The sequence below is a fragment of the Equus przewalskii genome, chromosome 14, assembly GCF_037783145.1.
Source record: "Equus przewalskii isolate Varuska chromosome 14, EquPr2, whole genome shotgun sequence".
In the NCBI taxonomy this organism is placed as follows: domain Eukaryota; kingdom Metazoa; phylum Chordata; class Mammalia; order Perissodactyla; family Equidae; genus Equus; species Equus przewalskii.
The window spans coordinates 13,244,952-13,269,668 of NC_091844.1; the positions used below are offsets into that span (position 1 = coordinate 13,244,952).

General features: G+C 47.3%; 2 protein-coding genes across 2 annotated transcripts in view; one reads left to right on the top strand and one right to left on the bottom strand.

Moving 5' to 3' along the window:
- Positions 1–7,436: 7,436 nt before the first annotated feature.
- Positions 7,437–19,817, top strand: LOC103552646 (uncharacterized). The gene is made up of 10 exons (XM_070573607.1): positions 7,437–7,806; positions 9,375–9,560; positions 10,623–10,687; positions 11,397–11,484; positions 12,379–12,448; positions 14,488–14,707; positions 14,871–14,961; positions 16,332–16,445; positions 16,695–16,819; positions 17,632–19,817. The coding sequence occupies exons 1-10, from the start codon at positions 7,568–7,570 to the stop codon at positions 17,775–17,777; spliced, it is 1,344 nt and encodes a 447-aa protein (XP_070429708.1). The 5' UTR covers positions 7,437–7,567; the 3' UTR covers positions 17,778–19,817.
- Positions 19,818–24,221: 4,404 nt separating this feature from the next.
- The window catches only part of BUB1 (BUB1 mitotic checkpoint serine/threonine kinase), a 41,714-nt gene continuing 41,218 nt past the window's right edge, over positions 24,222–24,717 (bottom strand). The window contains exon 25 of the mRNA XM_070573608.1: positions 24,222–24,535. Within this exon, the coding sequence (XP_070429709.1) occupies positions 24,340–24,535 (196 nt within the window). The 3' untranslated portion in view covers positions 24,222–24,339. The remainder of the gene's footprint in view (positions 24,536–24,717) is intronic.

Consider the following 24,717-nt stretch of genomic DNA (forward strand, 5'->3'; position numbering starts at 1 on the left):
TGTTCTTTATTTTTTTTAATTTGCAAATAAAAATGCATATGGACACTCCCTGCTGGCCAGAATACAGTGGAATTAGGGTCCTCACGCTGTGCTCTCACAGGGCTGTCCCCGTGTGTGTTTGTCAGTGTGTAATGAGCCATCCAAAAGCCCTTACCTTGTAACACGGTCATTCACTCCGGGATTCTGTTGAGCTAACATCTGTTGCCAATCTTCCTCTTTTTTTGCTTGAGGAAGATTGGCCCTGAGCTAATATCTGTGCCAGTCATCCTCCCCTTTATATATGGGTCACTGCCACAGTGTGGCTGATGAGTGGTGTAGGTCTGCACCCAGGATCCAAACCCATGAACCCGGGCCACCAAAGTGGAGTGTGCCAAACTTAACCACTGTGCCACAGGGCTGGCCTCTGGGATTTTGTTTCATGGAGGTCATCTAAAGTATGGAAAAGAGCTATATAAATAAACATCTAAACTGCATTCAGCATTTGAAAGTAAAAAGTTAAAAGTAACTTAAAATGTACGTGTTAGTGGTTGATAGTTGTTATTAACAATGCTTAATACGTGTGGCAGGCTCTTCACGTGTGAGGCCTTGCTGTGATTGCTTTCCATGCACTGTGTCTATATGGTCCTTCCCCAGACTCACTGAAGTGGGGGGGGATTTGTTAGCCACATTTGTCACTATGGAAACTGAGACTCAGAGAGGTTGAGTAGTTTGTGAAGGCCTCTCAGCTGCAAAGTATTGGTACAAGCCATCTGACTCCAGGGCCCGTGCTTTCTATCATTGTGTTAAACTGCCCCAAATTCTGATAGTCACTTAATGGGAAATTTTGGTGACATTAAAAATGACTGTAGGGGCTGGTCTGGTGGTGTAGTGGTTAAGTTCACATCCACTGCTTCAGCGGCCTGGGTTTTGTGAGCCCAGATCCTGGGTATGGACCTACATACCACTCATCAAGCCATACTGTGGTGGCATCCCACATACAAAATAGAGGAAGATTGGCACAGGTGCTAGTTCAGGGACAATCTTCCTCAAGCAAAAAGAGGCAGATTGGTAACAGATGTTAGCTCAGGGCCAATCGTCCTCAAGCAAAAAGAGGAAGATTGGCAATAGGTGTTAGCTCAGGCCCAATCTTCCTCACCAAAAAAAAAAAAAAAGAAAGAAAGAAAAAGAAAAAGAAAGAAAATGACTGTGAAGATGAGGTAGCAATGTAGAAAGATGTGAGGTGACTGAAATATGTCCCAAACACCCTCATTTTACCAGTTGCAAGAAAAGTCTAGATGGAGACACACCAAAGTGGAATGGTAGGTGTGATAGGATGTAAACTTACATGAGGCAAAGACTCTCAAACTCATCCAGCAGAGCCAGAGGTTTTGTTAGGACTCCATGCACATGTGAGAAGAAAGGAATGACAGTGATTCATCCTCCGGAACTTATGTGAGAAGTCAATCCAGTGTCCAGGGGGAAAAGAGAAATGTATAGCAAGACCCTGTGAGTGGGTGGTACCCACGTCTTCCAAGGAGAGTTTTGGATCCAGGTGGGCGAAGGCTTTGCCCGCCTAAGTCAGCAGGATTTGACAGGTGCCCTCCAGGGGGCCCTGAGCGCATCCCTTCAGCCACCGGCTTGATGTCATGGCTCCCAGTGTCTGGTTGGGAGCCAGGCTTCTCAGGCCCTGGACAGGTTGCTTTGGTGCCCTGTGGCGGATGCGCAGGGAGTCGCTGTGCCAGCCAGCATGTCAGGGGGAGGGCTCTGCTCATGGTGGGGGCAGGGCGCCTGGCGGCTGGCAGGTAGCCCTTGAGCGCGGTGCTTCACCAGCTGTGACAGTGAAGCCATTTAGTACCCAGCCTGTTATGGACTGATACTTTGGTAAAATACAGCAACAGTGAATAAGCAGAAAAAGGAAATAAGATGCATAAACTCCAGGTCCCGATTTTTCATTATGAGAGTCAGTGGACATGAAATGATCCTGTCAATTGTCCTGCAAGTTTCTAAATTTTCAGACTTATCTCATGGAGGGAGGGGAACACAGGACAGGCCACAGTGGCCCGGGAACTGCCCTTTGAGGAGCCCTACGCTAGTACTTAGAGGGGGCCGGGGGGCCTGGCCCCCGGATCTCCCACTCCAAGAACTGGCCCAACTTCAGGCCCTCTGTCTTTGAGAACGCCCCTTTGATGAGTCAGCTCGCACCTCTGCTGCTTCCGGGTGGTTGGGACTCCGAAGATACTGATGAAGCTTTAGGGCTTTATGAACTTTCTTTGCAAGTCCTTCTGTAAAGTGAATTCCTGGATGGCTATTGAAAGGTGAGGTTTTGCAGACCCAGGGATGGGGGCTCTTAGGAGTCCTGGTCTGTGAGGCGTGGTGAGGGAGGCCTTCACACGGGTCTCTCCTGGTCCTCCAGAGAAGATGCACTTGGTCACCAGGACATACTCACATGAACAGCGTTTCTCCGTTTGTAAGGTCAGTCTAACTGTCGACACTTGTTTCCCAAGTGGGAGGATGCACTGCTTTCGTCGTCTCGACAGCCTCTCCCCTGTTCTGGGCTGACAAACAGGGCGGCTCTCACCACGTTGGTCAGCTGTGTAGGATAATTATGAAGCACACCGAACGCAGCTGAGTTCTTCTGGCCCCATGTGTACCATTCGGGTGTACCATTCCGTGGTACCTCTGGAGAGTGCCCACAAAGATCTGGGTACAAAAGACGCCTGCCTGTCTGCACAGGTTCTTCTCTGAGTGTGGGCTGCGGCCCTGGACAGGGTGACATCTGCACGAGTTACCAGAGGAGGCTGGTCAGTGACAAAGGGAGCCTAGACTGCAGCCTGGCTGAAGCCCTGGCTGTGCCATAGAACGTGGTCATGCTGGTCAGAATGGCCACAGCTCAGAGGAAGCGTGGAGTGGTCGACATTTTACTTCCTGCAGTGGGGGGAGACCTCATGTCTTTACAGTGGTCCACGATCATCCAAGAGAGAATGAAAATCGGTGTAAGTGTTGCACACTTGTGAGAAATGTGGGCATCTGCTTGGGTGAGGCTGCAATTGCAGCTCCCTGGGCAGAATGCAGAGATGCCAAAGACCAACCTTCCGTCCCTCCCGTGAAGCCCACGATGGGCCTGTTCTGAGCTTTTCTCTATTAACGTTAGTGTACTTCGTTATAGACACATACGAGTATAGTCATGCCAATCGGTATGCTGCAATGGCAATATGGTTTATAGCTTGAAAACTCTACTTCTTAACATAATTGATTTTATAGTGTGATATAAGACAATTGTTATATAATATTTTAATTTTGGTATCATGAAGGACAAAAATATTTATACATGGGGCATAGCATTTTAATTTCTTGGCAAGTCTTTAGGTAAACGCAGATTATTGACTATTTATCTCAATATTCATTAGTGCAGTGCCCCGATCTCAATTAGTACTTCGAGAAAATACATTTGAGGAACCATAGGTAGTTGACTCACTCTTGGCACTAAGGACTTGTGAGAGAAGTATAAAACTCTAAACGCTGTATCCACATAATTTAAGGGAGTAAGTCTGTAAGGCCTTGTAATTTACAATATCATTTGGGATTTACAAAAGCCAATTGATAAATACACAAGTTTTTAAATCACAGCACAGTTTAAATCATGTCACATGGTTCTAATCCATGTTTAGTTTGTGGACACCTAAATGTTCGCTGAGATCATGATGCCGAATGACCCGTCAGATAAGGGGGAGGAATATGAGGAGTTCCAGCCATTTTAGCCTCTTTGGAGAAAAAAAAATTTGCATGCACTAACATGCCGTATTTGCACTTGTATTTACACTGGATAAAGTCAGGAAAAAGACACGAAGCCACGTTTTAAACCTTAAATCACAAAACAATTTATTACTTTTCCTAAATAAATTCGGATTAAAATTTTAAATTATTTTAATTTGATTTATCAAGTCATTTTATCACATTTTAATTTTTTTGTCAAAAGTCTTCAGATTGTAAATTTGTAACCAAATCTTTAAAATGTATGTTTTTACTGAAAAAAATAATGAAAGCTTGTTTTTTCCCCTAATAGCCTTTTTGCAACTAATAATTGCTGGCCTGTTAATTTGCATATCTTTTCTTTATTTTTTTTAACTCGGTAGAGACACTAAGAACATTAACCAAAGTTAGAATTCCCTGGTTTCCATTTGATTTTAAGAAATTATAGAAATACTATTTAAATTAGTATTTTGTTGTTTTACATATTTTATACTTGTGGGGGCCAAGTTTATAAACCAACTTGTTAATTCAAGGTTTTATCTGGAGAAAATCATTCTAAGACCTAGTTCACATGATACTTAATTTGTTTAGCATTTTTAATACATTTGTGCAAGCTAAGAGTTTGTTGCAGATTTTTTTTAAAGAAAAAATGGTGATCATTGAGCTTGACCTTCCTTATTTTCTTCACCCTGGTGAGTGTTTTTGGTTGTCTGGTTTATTTTTTGAGGGGCAGCACATTTGAAGCGTAAAGAATTTTTCCTTGATTTCTTACTTTGGGGAGAATCTGCAAGTCACTACTCGGAATGTAAGGAATGGATAGTATTCACCTTAAAATGATTAAATTAACAATTCCTTGAGAAATTGTTCCCGTTATATTAGTGCTCCAGGGCTGCCACGGCAGGGTACCACACACTAGGGTCTTCAACAGCAGAAGTGTATTCTCCCTCCGTTCTGGAGGCTAGAAGTCTGGGATCAAGGTGTTGGCAGGGTCGGCCTCTCTCCTTGGCTTGTAGATGCTTGTCTTCTCCTGTGTCGTCACCGCGTCTTCCCTCTGTATGTGGCTGTGCCCTCACCTCCTCCTCTTATAAAGACACCAGGCACATTGGATTGGAGCTCGCCCTCATGGCCTCACTGCAACTTCATCTCTTCTTTAGAGGCCCTGTCTCCAAATACAGTCACACTCGGAGGTCCTGGGGGTTGGGACTTCAACATGTGAATTTTGAGGGGCCCCAGTTGAGCCCTCAACTCCTGTTTTGCTGGTTCTGCCCATAGGTTGTTGCCCTTCTCTAGAGCTCTCTTCTGTGCCAAGTTGACCTTCCCCCATCTGCCACACAACTAACCTGCGAAACGCGAGTGTTGTTAATCTTCTCAGTTTATCAAAATCTCAAACTTATGCATTGGCTCTGGGAAGACAGAGCTGCCGTGGTTCTCGTTCATCGGCTGCAGAGTTTCCCACTCACACAGATGTGAGTCCAGCAGGCCTAAGGCTCCAAAGCCGCAAGATGACAACACTGACAAAACTCACACGTGTGTACAGTCGGCCACCGCATAACGATGTTTCAGTCAACGATGAACCACATGCACGATGGCGGTCCCATAGCATCAGTACCATAGAGCCTAGCCGTGTAGTAGGCCATACCATCTAGGGTTGTGTAAGTGCACTCTATGATGTTCACACAATGATGAAATCGCCTAACAGCACATTTCTCAGAACGTATCCCCCTCCTTAAGCAATGCATGACTCTTGTTCTCTTACTTTCTACACAGCAGTGATTTCTGATGCCTGGGTGTCCACAAGACTCCTTTGTTCAGCTGACACTTTCAAAGACAGTTTTAATAACAGGAAGTCAAACAGAATTACATGTTTCCCAATGGTCTCCACGCTGCACAGGCAAGAGATGGCAATACTTCTGTGAACATCGGCACTTTTCCCCTTGATCAGCAGTTATCAGCATTTGGGGTTTCCAAGGCTGAACACTGGCATTCTGTTAGCGCCAAAAGTGTTAAAACTGAAATCTACCGTAAAACTGAGAAACATAAAACTTACAAATATGGAAAGAAAGGGGCTGAATAGAATTAATCACAAAGAGAATATGGAACAAGTAAAGTATCTACAAAGAGGGTTGGGAGACTGGTCCACAGGCTAAATGGGGCCCACGGCCTGTTTTCGTAAATGAAGTTTGCCTGGAACACAGCTGTCTTCCTTCATTTATGTGTCGGTTATGGCTGCTTTCATGCTGTAACAGCTGCAGTGGGTAGTTGAAGTGGAGACCATGTGGCCTAGAAAACCTAATGTGCTTATTCTCTGGCCCTTTACAGAAAAAGGTGGTGGACTCTGATCTCCAACATAAAATATCAGATGGGTACAAATCCCTTCTTAACACAAAATTCCTATGGTTTTGATTCTCTTTGTCCTTTCTTGTTCTGTCGACTCTTCTGAAGTAAGAGATTGACATCTCAACCCAGTGAGACTGGTGGGTTCTCTGTTGGCCGAGGTTATTTAATGACCGAGGTTTTGGCTGGATTCCTGTCAGTAGATCACTCTGAACACTATTTATGGTTGTCACATCAGTGTCTCCCTAACCTCCAATGGTGGGGCTTGCGTAACCCGGGTCCCTGGGTCCAAGTTATCATGTCACCTAATTCTCCGTGGCTGCACTTCCACCTGAGTGGTTTTACATGTCTTTAGCTATTGAGCCATGTCTGTGTATTTTCCTTCTAACTCCAAAGCCCAGGAACTTAGGTATCCTAAGATAGCTAAGTGTCTTTTTCATACAACTTGATGGACTCATGTTCTTTCATGCTCTAGAACCATACAACTCTTAGGGAAAATAGCAACATGGATGTTTAATATCACTAAGGCTCTGTCTGGTTCAGGCTCCTCACTCAGATGAGGCCACACTTCTGACAGGGCTGAGGCCTCTTCTCTGCCTGGGTGTCAGTGGATGGCAGTTCCACAACGTCTTTCTTGCATAAAACACACTGTGGTGGCACCTGTAGAACCGTGGTTCTTTGTCATTTACTTCTGAAAACTGCAGTGGAGACCTGGACATCTGCCAGGCCCACTAACTGGGAAGCTTCTAGGACTTAACTCCCTGCCCCAGTCTTTGACAGCTGTCTCAAGTGTACCTGATGTGCACCTGCCATTTATTGCAGCAACTTTCTTTAGGTTTTCGAAAGCACCCAACTTAGTTTTCAAAGAAGCAGCGACACTTTGCATCTTCTGATTTCATCCATTGGTGTGATATTTTTTGTGACCAGTTGACTCGTGGTCAGCTCCCAACCAGCCTGGTTGGGGAGAGGTGTGTGAGGTGATGGAGAATAGCCTGCTGGCCCTGGGCATTCAGTGGGTCTGGAGAGCACTGACTTAGCAGTTGAGTGGGTCCAAGCTGGTCAAGAAAGCCTCCACTGTATTTGGCCTGGGGAGCTGGGCCAACTTGTGGAAGCTGTGGGTTTGAGTGAGTCTTGTGAAGAGGCAGAGGGGGAGGGTGGGCAGAAGAGGGGGTAGGGGCTCAAGGGGAAGGGTATGGATTACACCTACCTTGTGGAGAGGAAGGGGAAGTGGGAAAAGTAGGTCAGGCAGATACTGAAAGCAGTGATGGCCCGATGAGGAGGACAGCAGCGTAGAAGGTTGGGAATGAGATAGTGGCAGTTGTGAACTAGCAAAATCACGCACTTAGCTTGGCTGCCTTGGGTTGGCTGACTTAGGTTGGCTGCCTTGGGTTGGGGGCCTTGGGTTGGCTGAGGGTCTGAGTGAGGACAGGTGGGAAGCTTTGCCGCTCTCTGGCTCTTTGGCCTTGGGCCTCCATCCTTTGAGGCTTCCGATCTTCACCATGAAATGCAGATCCAAGAGTCTGTGCGGACTTGCCTTCATCCTTTGGACCTTAGTTTCACCAGTGGCCATGTGTTTTGGGGTCGTTTTTTCATTGCAGACAAAATGAACTTTCTACGCTTGGCCGACCTCCTCAACATCCAGGTAGTCACCATCAACATCAAGAGACACCCATTGGAAGCTTGGATGCCTCGGGTATACCAGTCGTCTGCAAGCCTCTTGGTCCAGAGGATGGTTCGGCACAGGCAAGTGAGATGGGGCCAGTTTTCTCTGAAGTTGCTTTAAAAATTGAGGGATCTGTTCATGCTGTCTGGACTGAAGATGTTTCATCAGTGAAGCTGTAAATCATCCCTCTGCTTGGTGCTTTGGGTTCCCAGGGAGGCAGGGAGAGGATTCTGTACATGAGGTGTTTGGCCTTAGCCAAAGGGACAGGCTTCTAGGTATGCTTCCTTCTGCACTGTTTCCTAAGATGCTCAAGGGCCACGGAACAGATGTGCTGAGCCAGAAGCTGATCAGTCTCTGAATTCGGAAGGTTCCAGTCCCATCGGAGTCATTAGGAAGTTGATATCAAATATGGCACTTGGGCTCTGTGAAGTATATGTCAGAACTCACAAGTTAGAGTCACTGGAATGATTGTTAAGAAGACCAATTACTCCTTTTATTCTCAAGGCGATGGACTCCAGAAAGAGTCATTTATCCTGGTTGGAGATCTTTTTTTTTTTCTTTTTAAAGATTGGCACCTGAGCTAACATCTGTTGCCAATCTGTTTTTTTCTCCTTCTTCTCCCCAAAACCCCCAAAATGTAGTTGTATATACTAGTTGTAGGTCATGGAGATCTTATTTTTAATATGGATCTCCTGGAATACCCAATCATCAGAGGCTCATCCTCTTGCTTTCTTTGAACTTGATGTTTCATAAAAGTGAATGGTTCAGAAGTCCTTGACAGTAGCTCGGCCTGTGATGTAGGTGAATGTCCTTTCTAGCTGCCCGTACTTTATATTTATCAGTTCTTTATGCAGAGGCTCCTTTCTTAATCCCAACATTGAACTGCTGGTGAGTGTCATGTGGTGGGTGTTTGCGTGTCCATATGTGACTTCCAGGGCTGGACCCTAGAGTCTGTGCTTCGTTCGAGGAGAACCGTGAAGGAGGAGCGCCTCCTCTGTCTTCCCCTGGCCACGCCCAGGGTTTACCCAGGATTCCCTGCAGCACAGGGACGGGTGCCTGAGCAGGGCACCCTGCTCTGTAATTGAAAAGTTGAGTCAGAGCCCAGCTACCATACATTTTCACGCATTTTTATCCCAAACTTGGTGAGGAAGATGGACATGCCAGCCCCCTGGAAGGCTTGTGTGCATTAGGGGTAAAGAGGTTTTCAGAAGCCTTCTTGGTTAAGGATGTTAATTTCCTAAGGAGTAGAGGTGTAATGATCTCATTACACCCTAAACCTCTCCTTAACCTTCGATTCTGCCGAAGCTTTCATCTGATCCAGGTAATATGCCCCCAGAGGGGAACCTGGGAAAACCACGCCTCTATCCGCCCCCTCTTCAATTTCTTTGAAATGTCTTCATTTTCTCCTTGGCGGGAAGGGCTGCGCCAGTATCAGTGGGAAGCAGGTGAATTTTAGGGCCTGGTCGTGCTGGAACCTTACCTTAGATGAGGACTGTGTGTGTGTGTGTGTGTGTTTGGGGTGGGGGTTGGGGGGGTCTCATATTCGGTCCCCTTGCTGGGCAATGAAGCAGGCCTGGTAGAGCTCTGAACATGATCCTTTCACCGAAACGCATGACGACAGGATTTCTTCTTTTTTCCCTGATGCCAGGGTTTTTGTCTGGGTTTATGATGTCATCATTCTAGTCAATGCCATATTCATTGCCCTGGATGAGAGAAACCCCTTCATCTCCTATGCAGAATGGCTTTTCCTTTCTCTCTATATCATTGAGATTCTCCTGAAACTGTACACGTATGAGCCCAGATCCTACTTCGGAAGGAGGCAGTTCTGGAACTGGTAAGCATTCATGTTCTGGGGAGGGGGGATGAGGCCATGGGCAGAGAGAAGGGGGCTTCCTGTCACAATGTGGCTAATATGATTGTAATTTTCCAAGCTCCATCTGCCTTGTTTTCAGGCCTCTTGTAATGAAATCTCGGGGGCGGGGAACATCTAGTCCAGTGAAGGCTGTTATTCATGGTGTCGGTTTGAACGGACTCGCTAAAATTAGAATCGCAGATCACGGCATCTCGGATTTGAAAGAGATCTTAGAACATGGTACCCAATGAGGCAATTCCTTCCAAAGCTGCCCCAGTCGCTCCCTGGTCTTGTTATCGGAACCGTTGGCCTGCGTGGCTGGACAATGAGGACTGTTAGCAAGCCTTTTCTGGGCTGGATGTATCTCCCTGTGGCCTTTTCTACTCCATGCTACGTACCCCCTAGTCTCAAATGTCGCTCTCATGCTGCAAACCAGCCCATCCATCTTGAGTGCCACTGTGTGCCAGGCCTTGTGGGACACAAAGATACAAGGCACAGGCCTGATTTAGGTAGTGCACAGCTTGGCAGGGTTGCATCTCTGTGATCACTGCTCTCAGTGCCAGGGGACTCGCTAGGATGTGTGTGTGGCCAAAAGGGGACTGGTGAGTGTTGTCCAATGTTTGTCCTTTTGCACCATTATCAGGAAGAAAAGTAACAGTGTGATGAATTTCCTCTTTAATTACAAAGTGACAATGCTTTTAGTAAAATTAATACCAAAAAAGATTAATACCAGGAAAGATGGTGTATTCTGAAAATATGTCAAGGTATTCTTACAAGTATAGAGTTACTTTGGAAGACAGAGTGACATGAACGAGCTGATTCCTGCAAATTCCACTGGATGCTTTGTTGGGTCAGTCACTGAGGTATCATTGGATTGTTCAAACGTAGTGTTTCTTGCTTCATATCCACTGCCCTAAAAATTATGGAAGTCAGTTTTATGGCTGGATCATTGCTTTGCATCAGATACTGGACACAGTTTTTTGTGTCCGGAGCGTGACAGGCGTTTCCCTTGAGTCTTGACCCACTTTGCCTCTGTGTTGTTAGGTTTGATGTGCTGATCCTCATCGCAGCCCTGGTGGCCACAGTGGCCAACACCACCATTCAGTCAGGTCAGTGTTGCCGGCTCTCAGCATCTCCACCTCCCGGGGTCGTGTATCCAGTCAGTAGTCTTTGCTCAACGTCCACTGTGCACCATTAAGGTGTTTGGGGTGAGGCAATGGGGGCACCAGAGAATTAGTAAAAGTGTTACGTGCTCTGGAGAGGGATGGTGCTTCGCTTGTGTTCAGCTGTCTACTAGAGATTTCATTTGTAGGCGTCCGTCACACCGACTACTCACCTGGTCACCCCTCTCCCAAACCGCCCTCAGCCTCAGGGCTAACCTCCACACCTTTGGCCCTCTGCCCGTCTTGGCCCCCACGGGGTCCAGCCACAGCAGGAAGTCTGCGTCGTCCCCTGCCCAGCACCCTTTTCTCTTTTACCCTCTTCCAGCTCCACCGCATACACCACCCAACCACGCACACCCCTTCCTATAGACAGCAGGTGGATTATCTAGTCTACACCTCCATGCACACTCACGATGCCTTGCTCCAGGGGCGGGAGGACACGCTCAGGTCCACACTCGCCCGGCTTTGATGTGCTGGGGGAGTTAGCGACTCGAGGCAGCACTCGCTCCTTCATTGCTCAGAGCCATCGTTCTGTTCCTGACGTGAAGCTGCATCCTTCCCCAGGACCCACAGGGTCCCCGGCCTCGTGGAATAAAGGGGACAAGCCAGAGGCGCTCAGAAAGTGGAATGTTAGCTGAGTGTGTTCTTTTTGCAGCAAGAAAATACAGCAGTCAGCAGATACTGGATATCGTCTTGATATTGCGAATTCTCCGGCTCTTAAGGGTCATTGTCAGCATTGAGAGGTAAAGATGGAGCGACACTGGGGCCTGGTGGAAACCAGCCTGCCTGCGAACTAGAAACACGCCCCACTGTGAACCCAGAACGTAGCTCGTAGCTCGTCTAGAGGACCTGGGTTCTCTGGGGGCAGTAGGGGAGGGAGGGAAGGCCGTGAAGATGGTGAAGAGCCTTGTGTGGCAGCTCCCTGAGGGCAGGAATTCTGTCCTCGTTTTCATCCCTGTGACCTGGCCCCTTAACTATACGTGGGGCCTGGTGACTGAATACGGTGGTCATACTGGCAGCTAACACTTACTGAGAGTGCTAACCGCTGCCTTGTTAAATCCTCTACAACCCTTGATAGAGCGGCTTTTATTATCCCTAGTTCACAGGTGATGATGGTGAAGCTCAGAGAGGTTAAGTGACTCTTCCAATGTTGCACAGCTAGAAAGCGGCAGAACCAGCACACAAACTCGGGAGTCTGACCCCAAAGCTCAGATAAACCCCACCCTGTTTTCCGTAGGCTGGGACTGAGCTATGCCCCCAGAAAGTGTTCCGTTGTCACCCTCAGCCTCCAGGGCAGCCTTCAAACAGGCTGGATCTGGGGGAGGAAAAGGTGGGGGCTGGGCGGGCTAAGCAGATGAGGCTACATGGCTTTCTGGCCTCACCGCCCCACTGTGTCTACCAGGGAGGTTCTCTGGGAGCACCTTGCTTGTGTTTGCAAACCTGCCTTGCTTTGCTCTGGGACAACTCCTCCTGCCTCAGCTGGGTAGGTGGACTGATTCCCACAAACTGTACAGGCAGATTGCTGAGAGCATTGAAAGCAGAGCCAGGCCGAGGGAAGGGTCTTAAAGGAAACAGGCTCGTGTGGTGTCAGCTTCACGTCTTCCCTTTGCCTAGTGTCGGAAACTGTTCCATCCTAGATTCCGGGTTATTGTGACCACCTTAATTAACATCGGCCCAGCGATGCTGACGTTTGGCGGACTTGTCTTGGTGAGTGGCTGCTCTCATTACTGTTTAACCTGAAATTAACAGTAAGAGGTTCATTCCTGGCAACTCTCAGGAAGCCTTATTTTACGTGAGGGAAAGAGAAGGAGGTAAGTGAAGGAGATGCATTGGTTTCTAGTAGCCATTTGTAGAAATGTCAAGCGTGTGGAAACATCGGGTGTGTATCCGTGAAGGTACACTGTCTGCTGTAACCAACACCAAAACTTCAGTGGGTTAACACCGTCATAGCTTCTTTCTCACCCACGGTCCAGGTGGGCATTTCTAGCTAGCAGAAGGTTCTGGGGAATGTAGGCTCCTTCCAGCTCGAGGCTCTGCCCCCCGGGGTTCAGATCCTTCTTTGTTCTGCTCACAGAGAAAGCCCGCCAGCTTCTTGAGGTCCCCAATGGTATGCATGTAGCCACACGAGGCTGCAAGGCGCTGGGGCCTCCTGCTCAGGAGTGATTCCGCACTATAGATGAGGGAGCTCGAATCTTGGTGAACACTCGGCTTTAGGGATCTTATTTATCTTTTCTGTTAGAACGGTAAAAAATTCAATTAGTACTGAAGAATGAAAGGTAGATTGCAGGTCACCCGTTCCCGTCCCCCACATGCCTGTTTCCCAGAGGCAAATATTGTTAAGACTTTCTTGTTACTCTTCCTGAATATTGCTATGCATACAACAAGTACATTATATCCAGGTGTGTACATATCCATTTTATTGTGGTGTCAAATGGGATAATCCGCACAAAATGCTGCACAACTTTCTTCTATCTAATATCTTTGTTCTGTGTCCTGGAGGACACGTGCATCCATGTAAGCTCTGCTACGATAAAGTGTCCTACCGAGGGAAGACTCCAGGACGCGTCTGCCCAGCCCCTCTACTGACGGACCACTGGGTGCTTCCACCTTTTCGCGTCACAAATGATGTGGTGACGACCATTCTTGCATATGTATCTTTGTATGCTTCTGTGAGTGTATCTATGGGGTGTGTTCCTAGAAGTGGAACTGCCGGGTCCAAAGGTAAATGTGTTCAAAATTTGGATCGATGGCGGCAAGTTGCCTTCCAAAGATGTGCTCCCCATATATTCCAACGACACTGTGTGACAGCCTCTGTTCCTCTTCACCCCTCACAACTGGGGTTTATTAAACATTTCCGTATTTTCCAATCTGATGAGTGAGAAAATGGCACTGTGTTGTTTTGACATGGATTTCCTTAGATATTCACGAGACTGAGTGTCTTTTCTGTGTGTTTTGATTACTTGTGCTTATTTTTCCATGAACAGCCTGTTCATATTTGCGGTCCATCCTTCCATTCGTTTTATTTTTATATGACTCTCAGGAATGTTTTGTCTATTAAAGAAATAGGTCCTTGGTAAGTTGCATGCAGAGTAATTGCTTTTCCTTGTCTGTCACTTGTTTTGTTATACATGAAGGCCTTTTGCTGTATTTTTCTGCCTGTATGAAAGTTTAAATTAATTATACAGTCATATTTGTCAATATTTTATTTTATTTTATAGTGTCTAGGTTTTATGTCATGCTTAGGAAGGCCTTTTTCTACTCATTTTTTTTCTAGTTCTTTTATGGTTTATTTTTTACATTTAACTCTTTGGTGCCTTTGGAATTTATTTTAATATAAAAAACAAAGTAAGGATCCAATTTGATTATTTTTTGTCCCTAGAGGACTAACTATTATTTATTGAGTATTTAACACACTAACTTGTGAGCAGCTTCGTTTTTGCCTTTGTCCGTGGAGCCCAGGAGAGGTCAAGGTGTGGTCCCGCTGGCCGTGGCCTCCATCCCTCCCCGGACAGCTCAGGCTTCTCCAGCAGACTGGCCAATCGGCCAACCCCTCCCGACCCTTTTCCTGACGCTGTGGAACTCTTGGTTGGGGAGGGCAGCCATCCTTCTTGGAGTAAGAGTAGCTGCCCTTTCTCCTGGGCCCTTGGCACAGGGCCGACCAGTGTGTCCAGTGCCCCCCTCTCCTGCGTGCTCCTTGCCCCTTGACTGCAGCTCCAAGTGCCCACTGATGACCAGTGCCATCCTAGGTGGTCTACTATGTGTTTGCTATCATCGGGATGGAAGCCTTCCACAGCAAAGTCCAGTTCTTCGACCCGAATTTCACCGCTCCCGATGCCCTGGTGTGTGGGAACCCAGCCTTGAAGGACTCGGCCTTTGCCCGGAACAGGTACTGTAAGAACAACTTCAACGACCTCGCCTCCGCCTTCATCTTGCTGATGGAGCTCACGGTGGTTAACCAGTGGCACGATATCCTTTCTGGGGAGGCGTCTGACTCACGGAGGGGCTGCCTGCTCTCTGGGGTGGGCGGTGGGATGCCGAGAGTAACTGCCGGGAGAGGATTACGTCTTGGCGTCCCTGAGCTCAGGGCACCCACCCAGTTTCTTGAAGGTTTCATTCCTTAGCTTCGTACTCCTTGCAGGCGGCTTTGCCCTCGTGACTCACCAGGCGGCAAAGTTGTACTTCGTCGGGTTCCACATCGTGGTCGTCATCCTCATTGTCAAGTGAGTTCAGTCTTGCCGCATTGGCAGGTCCGGATCTCCTCTCTCAGACGTGTAACCACTCGCACCTTCCTTCTCCCTTGTTCCATCCCATGTGGGTGGATTGCGTCTCCCTGCTGGATGCTAAGGCCCTGGAAGGGAGGGCTCTTACTGTCGTTCACATTTGTGTTCGTCACAGTGTCTGCCAGCGCTGTGCACATCTGTGTGTAATACACATCTCATAGCCTCACTATGACGTCATTAGCGCCAGAAGGACTCTGGGGCCCTGGCCAGTCTCCCTACCCTTCCCCACTGGCATGAGTCACCTTCAGAGCATCCCTGTGCACTGCTGTCCACCCTCTGCTTAAATCCTCCCAAAGGCTGGGACTCGTTCGAACCTGCGAGTCAGTGCCCTTGTTGTCCAGCTCTGGTGCTTCCCTGACCTTACGGGCAGAAGGGAAATGCGCCGCTGGGAAATTCTCACTGGTTCTGGTTCCGGCCTGACCTGCGTCCAGGGGAGAACTCGGTCACTATTTGAAAGCTGCTTTGACACCTCACCACTCAAAAAGCCTCTCCTTCCAGCTTAAGAATCTCTGATTCTAGCTCCCTGGGTCCTCATGGGACCTGAATTTGAGTCCCTTTGACCCCTGGGGTTCTCTGCCGGAGACATTTTCTGGATGTCATACTGCTCTTGCAGCCTGGGCGCACCATTCTTGGGGTGACATCTGTACCAGTGCCTTCCCTGTCACATCAGGGTGGCTTTGGCCACCCTACCGTGCTGCTGACTGTATGAAGAATGCCTCAAGAATGTCCCCAGAGAGGGATGGAGGGGGAGGAGCTCCTGAAGGTGGCTCTGATCAGGCCTGCTTGTCCCACACAGCCCGAAGGGAACATGTAGGGAACAAGAGAGAAACGCCACCCCAAGTGGTTCTTCTGGAGGTGGCCGGAGTGCTAGGAGAGGTTGAGGCAGCAACGTGACAGGCTGCAGGGCTTCCTCGGCCCCTCTCCTCTCGGAAGCCTGTGGCTGCTCTGCCAGCCCTGGGGGACCGTCCTCGGTTCGCTCTCATTGCCTTTCTCAGAGGACCCAGACTGTGCAGAAACCTGAGATGTGCATGGAGAATTGTCTACAACAATTATGTGGTCTAAGCTTCCCCTCCGACTGTATTTCCTTCTTCGTGTCCACTGTTGGCGTAGGCTGTCGGGAAGAATGATTTTCCACGGGAATGGAAGTCGTGTCCAGTCCTCGAGAGGCGTTCTGTCTGTTGTCTCTCTCCTCTGGGCTGCATTTGTTTTGCTGCCTTTTTGTTTGGCTGGAACGCTCTTGGAGCCAGGATTCCCTGTCACCGAGACCACGGCTGACGTGACCTAACCCCCTCTACCCCTTCCTCTCTCAGTATTTTCATAGCGTTCATCTTGGAGGCGTTTTTTGTGGCGTATTCATTGGAAAAGAGTGAAGTAGAAACTGCTATTGAGAAGAAGATTCAAGAGCTCGGAGTGGGAATCCAAGAGTGAGTTGGGTGCTTCCCCTGAGGCCTCACAGGCGTTTGGAAGTGGAATGTACGTGGAAGGTCTGGTCATGTTCGATCTCTGAGTGCCCCAGTCATCAGCCTGGTCTGGAGTGCCAGTCCTCGGGATCCTTGCTGGCTGGAGAGCCCTGGATGTGGCTGGACAGTGACACGGGGCCATGGCTGGGAGGACACGGGAGGGACTCGGCTGAGGGACCTGACCCTGTTCGTGTTGTCTCTTCCTCCTTGCAGGGAAGCAGTGCAGGATGGGAAACTCGTTGACAACATGGACACCAGGGACAGTGGCTTTAGTGGGGACGATGGAGACAACAAAAGGAAGGCCTTGAAAGGATTGTACTTCAGAATTGCATCAAAAAGTAAGTTTTAACCCAGTGCAAAACTTCCTCCACTCTATGCGTCTCACTGGACCCAGTCGCCAGTGAGATGTTTCCACAGTGCAAACTGACCTTCAGTGGCTTCCCGTTGCTTAAGGATAAAGACAAGGCCCCTGCCATGGCCTCCATGGTTCGCATGCCTGGTTTCTCTCAATATCTCAGCTTCTCTTGCTTCCCACCATGACCTGCCATGCCTGTTGCACATGAGGTGCACATTTATTGTTGAGCGACTATTGGATCACCATCTGTCTTTCTTGCAGATTCAAAGCTCCACATGTGCAGGGCCATGTTGTTTTTGTTTCCCATTGAATCCCCAGGGCCTCACAATGTGCCTACAAGATGGGGGCCCTCAACAACTATTTGTTTAATTACTTTATTAATTCTCAATGAATGGTTGGCTAAGTTAACCCAAACCAGCCTGGATGTCAGTATGGGCTTCGGCTAGGACACATACAGTAAACTTTGAGGGCTACAACATAGATTGCAGGAACAGTGTATGAGCATGCAGCCTCTGGAAGGCGGCTTTCCTCCTCCATCCTTCAAGAAGGACCTTCTCCTTGGTCTCCAGAGCCTTCAGTGGCTGAGGAGCTCACTGGGACCAGCACTGGGAGAGATGCGTGCTTCCTTCCTGACTTTTCCCTCCTTCCTTTCAAAGGGTGCTGGGCTGCCATGCTCAGAGCATTGTCTTTGACTTGCAGCCATCCTTCAGGAAAGCCTAACTCTGCCCAGGCGGGATGCTCCCCTCCAACGCCAACACGGGCAGGTGCCACGTGCCTCTTTCTCCTTCCTCCTAGAGTACAGGACCGTGGACGCCTTGCTGCAGCAGATGTTCGAGTCTGAAATTGCTCCAGAGGATGAAGGCCCTCCCTTGGATGAGATTCTGAACTTCTCACCCAGCGACATATGTCCCAAGAATCCCAGTTTTGAAAACAGTGCATGATGCTGGGCTTGCACGGACCCCACTGCTGGAAACCAAGATAAGCTGCCGTCACTTTTGCCTGTGCTCTCTCGAGATTCTTTTTCTAGCCCAGGTTCCCTGCTGTGTCCTGATAAGCCTGTGCCTCGGCCTCACCTGTCCTGAGTGGTCAGCTGGAGGTGTGGAAAGGCTGCATCTGTGTGCCCACCTGGGCTTGTTCTGAGGCCTGATCGTGGAGATAAAGAGAGGAAAATTTAGGAAGACTATGAGGAGAACTTCTCCTACACATGTATGACACGTGTAAAGTCCTTTCAGGGGAATTAAAGGTTTTCATGTATTTTTATATATTTTGCTATTCTGTTAAACGAATACTGTACTACAATGTTATATGAATGAATTTTGAATATTTAAATACGATAAAGGAATACGTTCTAGTACAGTAGCTTTTAGAGGCAATGTTTATTCGAAATGAAGAAAAATATGAATGTGAAAATAAAATTCTCTTACTACTGCTTCTTTTTTGAGGGGAAGCTCTCAAAGCTTAATTAAATTACAATTATAGCAAGATTTTGAGTAAGTCACCCCCTGAGGTCACTTTCCCCAGCTGGAAATCTCCCAGTTCAGTGACTGCAGATTTTATTTGATTTAAGGATTTTTAATTTGGGGTAAAATACACAACATAAGACTTACCATTGTAACCATTTCTAAGCGTGCAGTTCAGTAGTTTTCAGCACATTCACGTTGTGCAGCTGATCTCCAGGACTTTGTGGTCATCCCAAATGCATCTCTGTCCCCATTCAACAGTAAGGCCCTCTTCCGCCTCCCCGAGCCCCTGGCAACCACGTTCTACTTCCTGTCTCTGTGAATTTGACTACTCTAGAGACCAACTGCATTTTGAGTAAGTATAATCCTGTCTGGAGTCATCAGGGTTGTGACTTCTCATCCTGCACCTTGTTACAGGCTCACCATATGGCAGGGGAATTGGTGGGACACACCTCCCTGACCTGAGGTCTCTGCGTGCGGTGAGGCCAGAGTCCGGTGTCATGTCCGTGTCAAGTGTCAGGGTGGCAAGTGAAGCCAGCTTGGGAGGGACTTCTTTTCCTCGGTTCTCAGGGTGACCTCTGCTGTAGGAGCAAAGCTAAGGCTTCGGGCACAGACAGTGGGTGGACTGTCTGGCTTCATACCCTGCTCCCTGCCCACCAGGCCACTAACCTCTCTGCGCTCCGTTTCCTCCCCTGCAGACTCAGGATGAATGGTCCCTCCCTCCCAAGACTTGGGGGCTGGAGGAGGCTGAGGGCTGGCGGATGCCTACTCCACGGGATTTCAGCGTTTGCTCTCATGCAGATTGCTGTTCCTGGTTTCAACCACCCCTGGCGTTTGGCACTGGTGGGCGCTGGAGAATTCCATTACCACGACAGTCCTGGGGGGCGGGGCCGTGCTGACCCAGCGGGTGGGATTTGTGGCTCCTGCTAGCCTCCCAGACCTCTCTTATTTCTTTGCATATCAAACGTTTATTATTATGTGAAGTATTAAACCAAATGTACTGAGACAACTTAATTTTTTAAGTTTGAAAATATGGGGGGGCACTTACTTTTTAATTAGAAACTATGCAGTCATTGTGAAAGATTCAATACAGAAATGTAGTAAAAAGTCAAAAGTTGCTCTTTATTCTTCCTTCTCCTCGCCGCCTCCCCCTTTCATTCTTCCACTTACGGGCCGGCATGCCATTTCCAGTGGGAAATGCTGAGTTTGTTGTTTATTCTTCTGGAACTAAATCTGCCCATTCGCAGTCATGTATATTATGTGTATTAATACATGGTATAATTGCATCTTTTATCCTAAGTGGGATGTCATGACATTTTTCATATATATTCATGTATATTGTTCAAGAACCTTCTTTTTTCCCCGACCAGCAATTGTTTCATGGTGAGAGATATATACACACACACACACAGAGAAAATGCTGCCTGGTGTTCCATGCCATCAGTGTTTCATGCTTTATTGAAGGATTCATCTATTTGTGGATTGTTCCGCGAGTTCAACATTAAACGATAATGGAGTAAATGTTGTTCTGTAATTTTTCCTGCCTGTGAGCCCTTCAGTAGGAAAGTCTTAAGTCAGCCTTACTGGATCCAATGACTACTGACTTGCAGCAGCCCTGTGGCCACCAGGGGGCCCCACCGTCCCAGCCGCTACACTCAAGTCTGCGAGGAAGGGGGACAAGGCGGAGTTGTAGCAGCGATTGCCGCCTTTCACCAGGGCTTTCTTCTGCCTTTCAGTGAGCTAGTCCACCCCCTGTTTTGGCACACGGGTTCCCAGCTGGGCACTTCATTCCTCAGTCCCCCTGCACGGGGAGGGGGCGGCATGATTGTGTCTGGCCTGTGGGGCGTGAGCCCAGCTGGGGTGTGCACCTTGAAGGTCTTGCCCTTGGGAACAGTCACCCCTTCTGCCTTCACTTCTTGCGGCTGGGAAATGGCAATAATCAGAACACCTTGGAAGCCTTCTGCGGAGGATGGCAGAGTTGGTGCCAGCATGGGATCGCTCACCCTGACTGTAACTGGAGATCGAAATCACTTCTGCTGCTCTAAGCTACGTGTGTGGGTTCTCCATGACAGCTCCTTAGCCTGCCTAGAGCCTGACCAATCCAGAAACATTCCGGAATGGCACCAGCGCGGCAGATAGATTGACCTGAGGGATGAAGGAATAGGAAGACCAAGCACAATGACTCTGAGGATCAGTGGCAGAGAAAGATGTAGAGTAAAACTTCTGGCGGGTGTACTTATATATTGTGCCAAATGCCCAACTCTTGGGGAGCTCTTATTTCTGATAGGCACAGGCCACATTGTGGTTTCTTGGCTATGTCTTAGGGAACAATAAGTTTTAGAATCATTGCCTTACTGCAGATACGATCCAGGGGCAAAAGACACTGGTAACAGGAGTCTCTGAATCTCCTGAGTAACGAGTTTTCTTTTTAGGCTTTTTGGTAAGGAAGATTGGCAACAGATGTTAGTGCAGGGCCAATCTTCCTCCTTTTTTTTCTTTCCCAAAGCCCAGTACATAGTTGTATATCCTAGTTGTAGCTCATTCTAGTTCTTCTACATGGGGTGCTGCCACAGCATGGCTTGGCAAGTGGTGTGGAGGTCCACACCCAGGATCTGAACCAGCGAACGGGGGTCCCGGAAGCAGAGCGTGCGAGCTTAACCACTCAGCCACGGGGTCAGCTCCCACGGGCCTTATTCTTAGCTAAAACTTAGAATGTGGAGCAGGGGTCCAAGAACAAGTGGGACATGCCTTGACCCAAGAAAGGTACTAGATCTGAACCTGGGCTGGGTCTAGCCCATGTGTGAGCACTTAGGATGAGCTGGGCCCTGTTCATCTCAAGAGACAGGGGATGAATGAGACCCGGCTCTGTCCTCGGGGAAGCTTCAGCCTCATCAGTGGATGCCCTCCGGATGCTGACTTCTGTGTATCCACTTCAGTTGCCCTTTAGATGCAGAGCTTTTTCCCTTGTGCAGTAAATTCCATGTGTGTGTGTGTGTGTGTGTGTGTGTGTGTGTGTGTGTGTGTGTGTAATCCAGACAACTAATTTATGATTAAATGAAGATGATCACTAGAGTTTGTACCAAGCAATGGACAAAAAAAAAAAAAAAAAAAAGGGATGATTTGGCTGAAGTGCTTAAAGTAACTTACTTTGTTCAGATGGAGCCTTCCTCCCTGGGGACAGGGTGTTGCTAGGGAATCAGACTGAGAAGTTTTATGTAAGTGGAGCCCTTGGCACAGATCGGACGCCAGATGGCGACAGCAGTGCTGAGAGGACACTGTGGCCAGGTTGAGGTTGTTGGTGTGAATAACGTGGAGGGCACTTTGGAGGGTGATATATAAGTTGAAGATCCAGTAACAGCAAATGGTGGGGACACAGCACACATCAACAGGAGCTGGAACCCAAAGCCAACTGTCTTTCCTGCCAAAACTGAAGGCACTCACAGCTGCCTTTCACAGATGGACACCCTTAGCTCTGTTTAGAGAAACAGCACCCTTATCTTTAGTCTTGGTTTCCTTTGAAAACATTTTCAAAAGGAAAAATACCCCACAAATCTGGCTTTATTAGTGTTTGGTTGTTTCCATACTTTAAGAGTAAATTTAATGTTGGTTTGTCTGATGAGGTCTGACCTTGGCTCATTTCCAGCTTCCTTCCAAGTTCAGCATGTGTGTAATCAATCATGTAGATTACATTCTTTATTTTCAAAATAAGGACACATTTTGGAATCCCATTCTACTGATTTATCCCGCAGACACATTTGCACATACACTTTTTTGTAGCAATAAAGTTGTGAAACCAATTAAGTGTTTCTAAATAGAGGATTGCTTAAGTAAATTATATAGTTCATGCGTGTGGGGGAACGGCATAGAGCTGGACCAATATGGATGGAGAAATGGGCAAGAAAACTCTAAAATAGTGTTATAATTCACATTTGTAAAAAGAAATGGCTGGAGACTTCAACATGATTGAAAATGCCTACGTCAGACTGGCCTCACCGAGCTTACGGGATAACCATCAGAAGAGCCCCCGCTAAAGCAGAGACAGGAGGCCCAGCACCGCCATGGCGCAGCCCTCTTCTCATGCTCCTGGGCGAGGGCAAGGCAAGAGGACTCCCCAGCAAAACACCGGGAAAGAAAAAAGAAGCACTATTTTCATGAGAAACTTCAAAAGAATCAAAAAAGCTTTTCATAGAAATCAACAGGCTTCATATATTCAAACTACCAGCTAGGAACAAGAGGAAAAAACTAGATCTGATTTAAAATAGTAACCAAAAGTTTAGTCCTAAGTATTTAAATTAGTACTAATCTAAAAAAATTAGAGGACGTTTTTTATTTCTCAATTGAGGATGGCATTTTAAGATACAAAAGCCAAAAAAGCCATTTAAAATTTTATGATGAGTACAAAGCAAACTTTAAAAAGTTTCTTCATGGCAACAGAAATCTTAAGAATTCAAGAGACAGGGGCCAGCCCGGTGGCACAGCGGTTAAGTGAGCACGTTCCACTTTGGCGCCCCGGGGTTCGCTGGTTCGGATCCCGGGTGCGGACATGGCACCACATGGCAAGCCATGCTGTGGTAGGCGTCCCACATATAAAGTAGAGGAAGATGGGCACGGATCTTAGCTCAGGGCCAGTCTTCCTCAGCAAAAAGAGGAGGATTGGCAACAGTCAGCTCAGGGCTAATCTTCCTAAAAAAAAAAAAAAAGAATCCCAAGAGACAGATGACAAATTGGGACAAATATTTGTGCCTCATAAACAAAGGGCTCCTACAAGTTAACCTGAAAAGGAACAATCAAAATGAAATGTGGACAAAAGATAGAGTTCACATAAAAGGCGAAAACACATAGCTCTTGAATATATTTGGCCTAATCCAGAAGAGGCTGCAAATAAAGACTGCAAGGAGCTGCCATTTTTCACCTGCAGAGTGGCAGGGGGCAGGCCTGACCTGTCCGGTGGGTGGAGCTTGGGCAGCAGAGACGGTGGAGACGGTGGTACAGGCTGGCACGGCCCCGATGCGGGCTCTGTGCAAATATTGATACAGAATTTTAAGTGCACTCACCTTTGACTCAGCATTTCCACTTCTGGGAATTTACACTACAGATACATCATCTAACCAAATATTATAGCCAGATACAAGAAAGAGACCACTCTATGTGTAGTTACATTCTCCGCTATACGTTAAGTGAAAAAAAGCAGAATTATGCTAGTTGTATGAAAAATATAAAATATAGAAATATGCATGGAATCATTTTTGGAAAGATTTAGAAGGGTTTGGGTCATGGTTGCCTCTGGAATGGGGAACCTGGGGGCTGGGAATGAAGGTAGGAAGCAATTCACTCTGTATTCCTGAATCTCACATTTGTTTCCATCATAATGGAAGGAAAGGGGGGAGGCGCAGAGGCAGGAAGTTCAGTTCAGTTTATAGTTTTGAAGCTACAGGACCCTTCTAGCTTTATAAGTCAATAAATGCTAAGTTGCTGCTATAATTTTAGAGATAATTAATGATTTATACAGTTTATAAGACTATTTGCAACATCTGAGATATTCCTCTGAATGGTACTTTTAAAATAAAAGCAGCTTCAGATTTCTACCTGTAATATTTCCCATGGGTGGCAATGAAGGACAGGTGTAATAACAGGCCGGCAAATTTTATTCATAAAAACTTGCAGTCAGTCCCTTGGATATATTTGGGAAATTTTTATTTATTTCACACAAATATAAACCCTCAAGTTTGGGAAAAAACCTGTCGTGAACTTTTTCGGCTTAAAGTGAACTGGTCAGTGTTTAAAAAGGGATTTTGGAGAATGTCCACATGCAAGTTCTTCTCACGAATGCCGCTGTCCCTGCACCAGCCCAGGCGCCCCGCCACGGCGGGGCCTCACTGAGTTGCATATTCCATTGAAATATTTTTAACAACTAAGTCACATGGATATGTTTTGCAGATTTTATTTATAACAAACATTTACACAAACAATGAATGTGGAACCGTCAAGGTTCAAGGTCAGCAGGCCAACATTTGTAAAGTGATCTTTAGGGAGTGGCCATATTTTATTTTCGAGAACGCTTGCATTCCAAGAGCAGGACAATTAGCCTATTACGTAGAGTCTTAATCTTGTTCGTATAGTGTTCCTGAAATACATTCTTCAGCTTTTGCCTTAACAAATCCAAAGACGGAAGATGATGACAGTCTGGTATATTCAACATGATGTGAAAAAATTCATTCCACACATCCAAATGAGGGAGCCTGGAGAGACAAAGCGTAAACGGGAGAGAAAATGCAGCAGCCAGCATGCGGGCACCCACCCCACGGCCGGCTTCCACAGGCCTGGGCAGCCGGATATGACAACTTTCACCTAAAGGCAGCTTAAGGCAGCAAGAATCGAAATGTGGAATCTATTATAAATAAGGGAAATTAAAGATCCAATT

What these genes read in the sequence shown, in the direction of transcription:
- LOC103552646 (XM_070573607.1), top strand. Translation starts at nt 7,568, where the DNA reads ATGCAGATCCAAGAGTCTGTGCGGACTTGCCTTCATCCTTTGGACCTT. An exon ending in CAGAGGATGGTTCGGCACAG is followed by an intron (nt 7,807 to 9,374) that starts GCAAGTGAGATG and finishes CCCTGATGCCAG; the next exon opens with GGTTTTTGTCTGGGTTTATG. An exon ending in AGGAGGCAGTTCTGGAACTG is followed by an intron (nt 9,561 to 10,622) that starts GTAAGCATTCAT and finishes CTGTGTTGTTAG; the next exon opens with GTTTGATGTGCTGATCCTCA.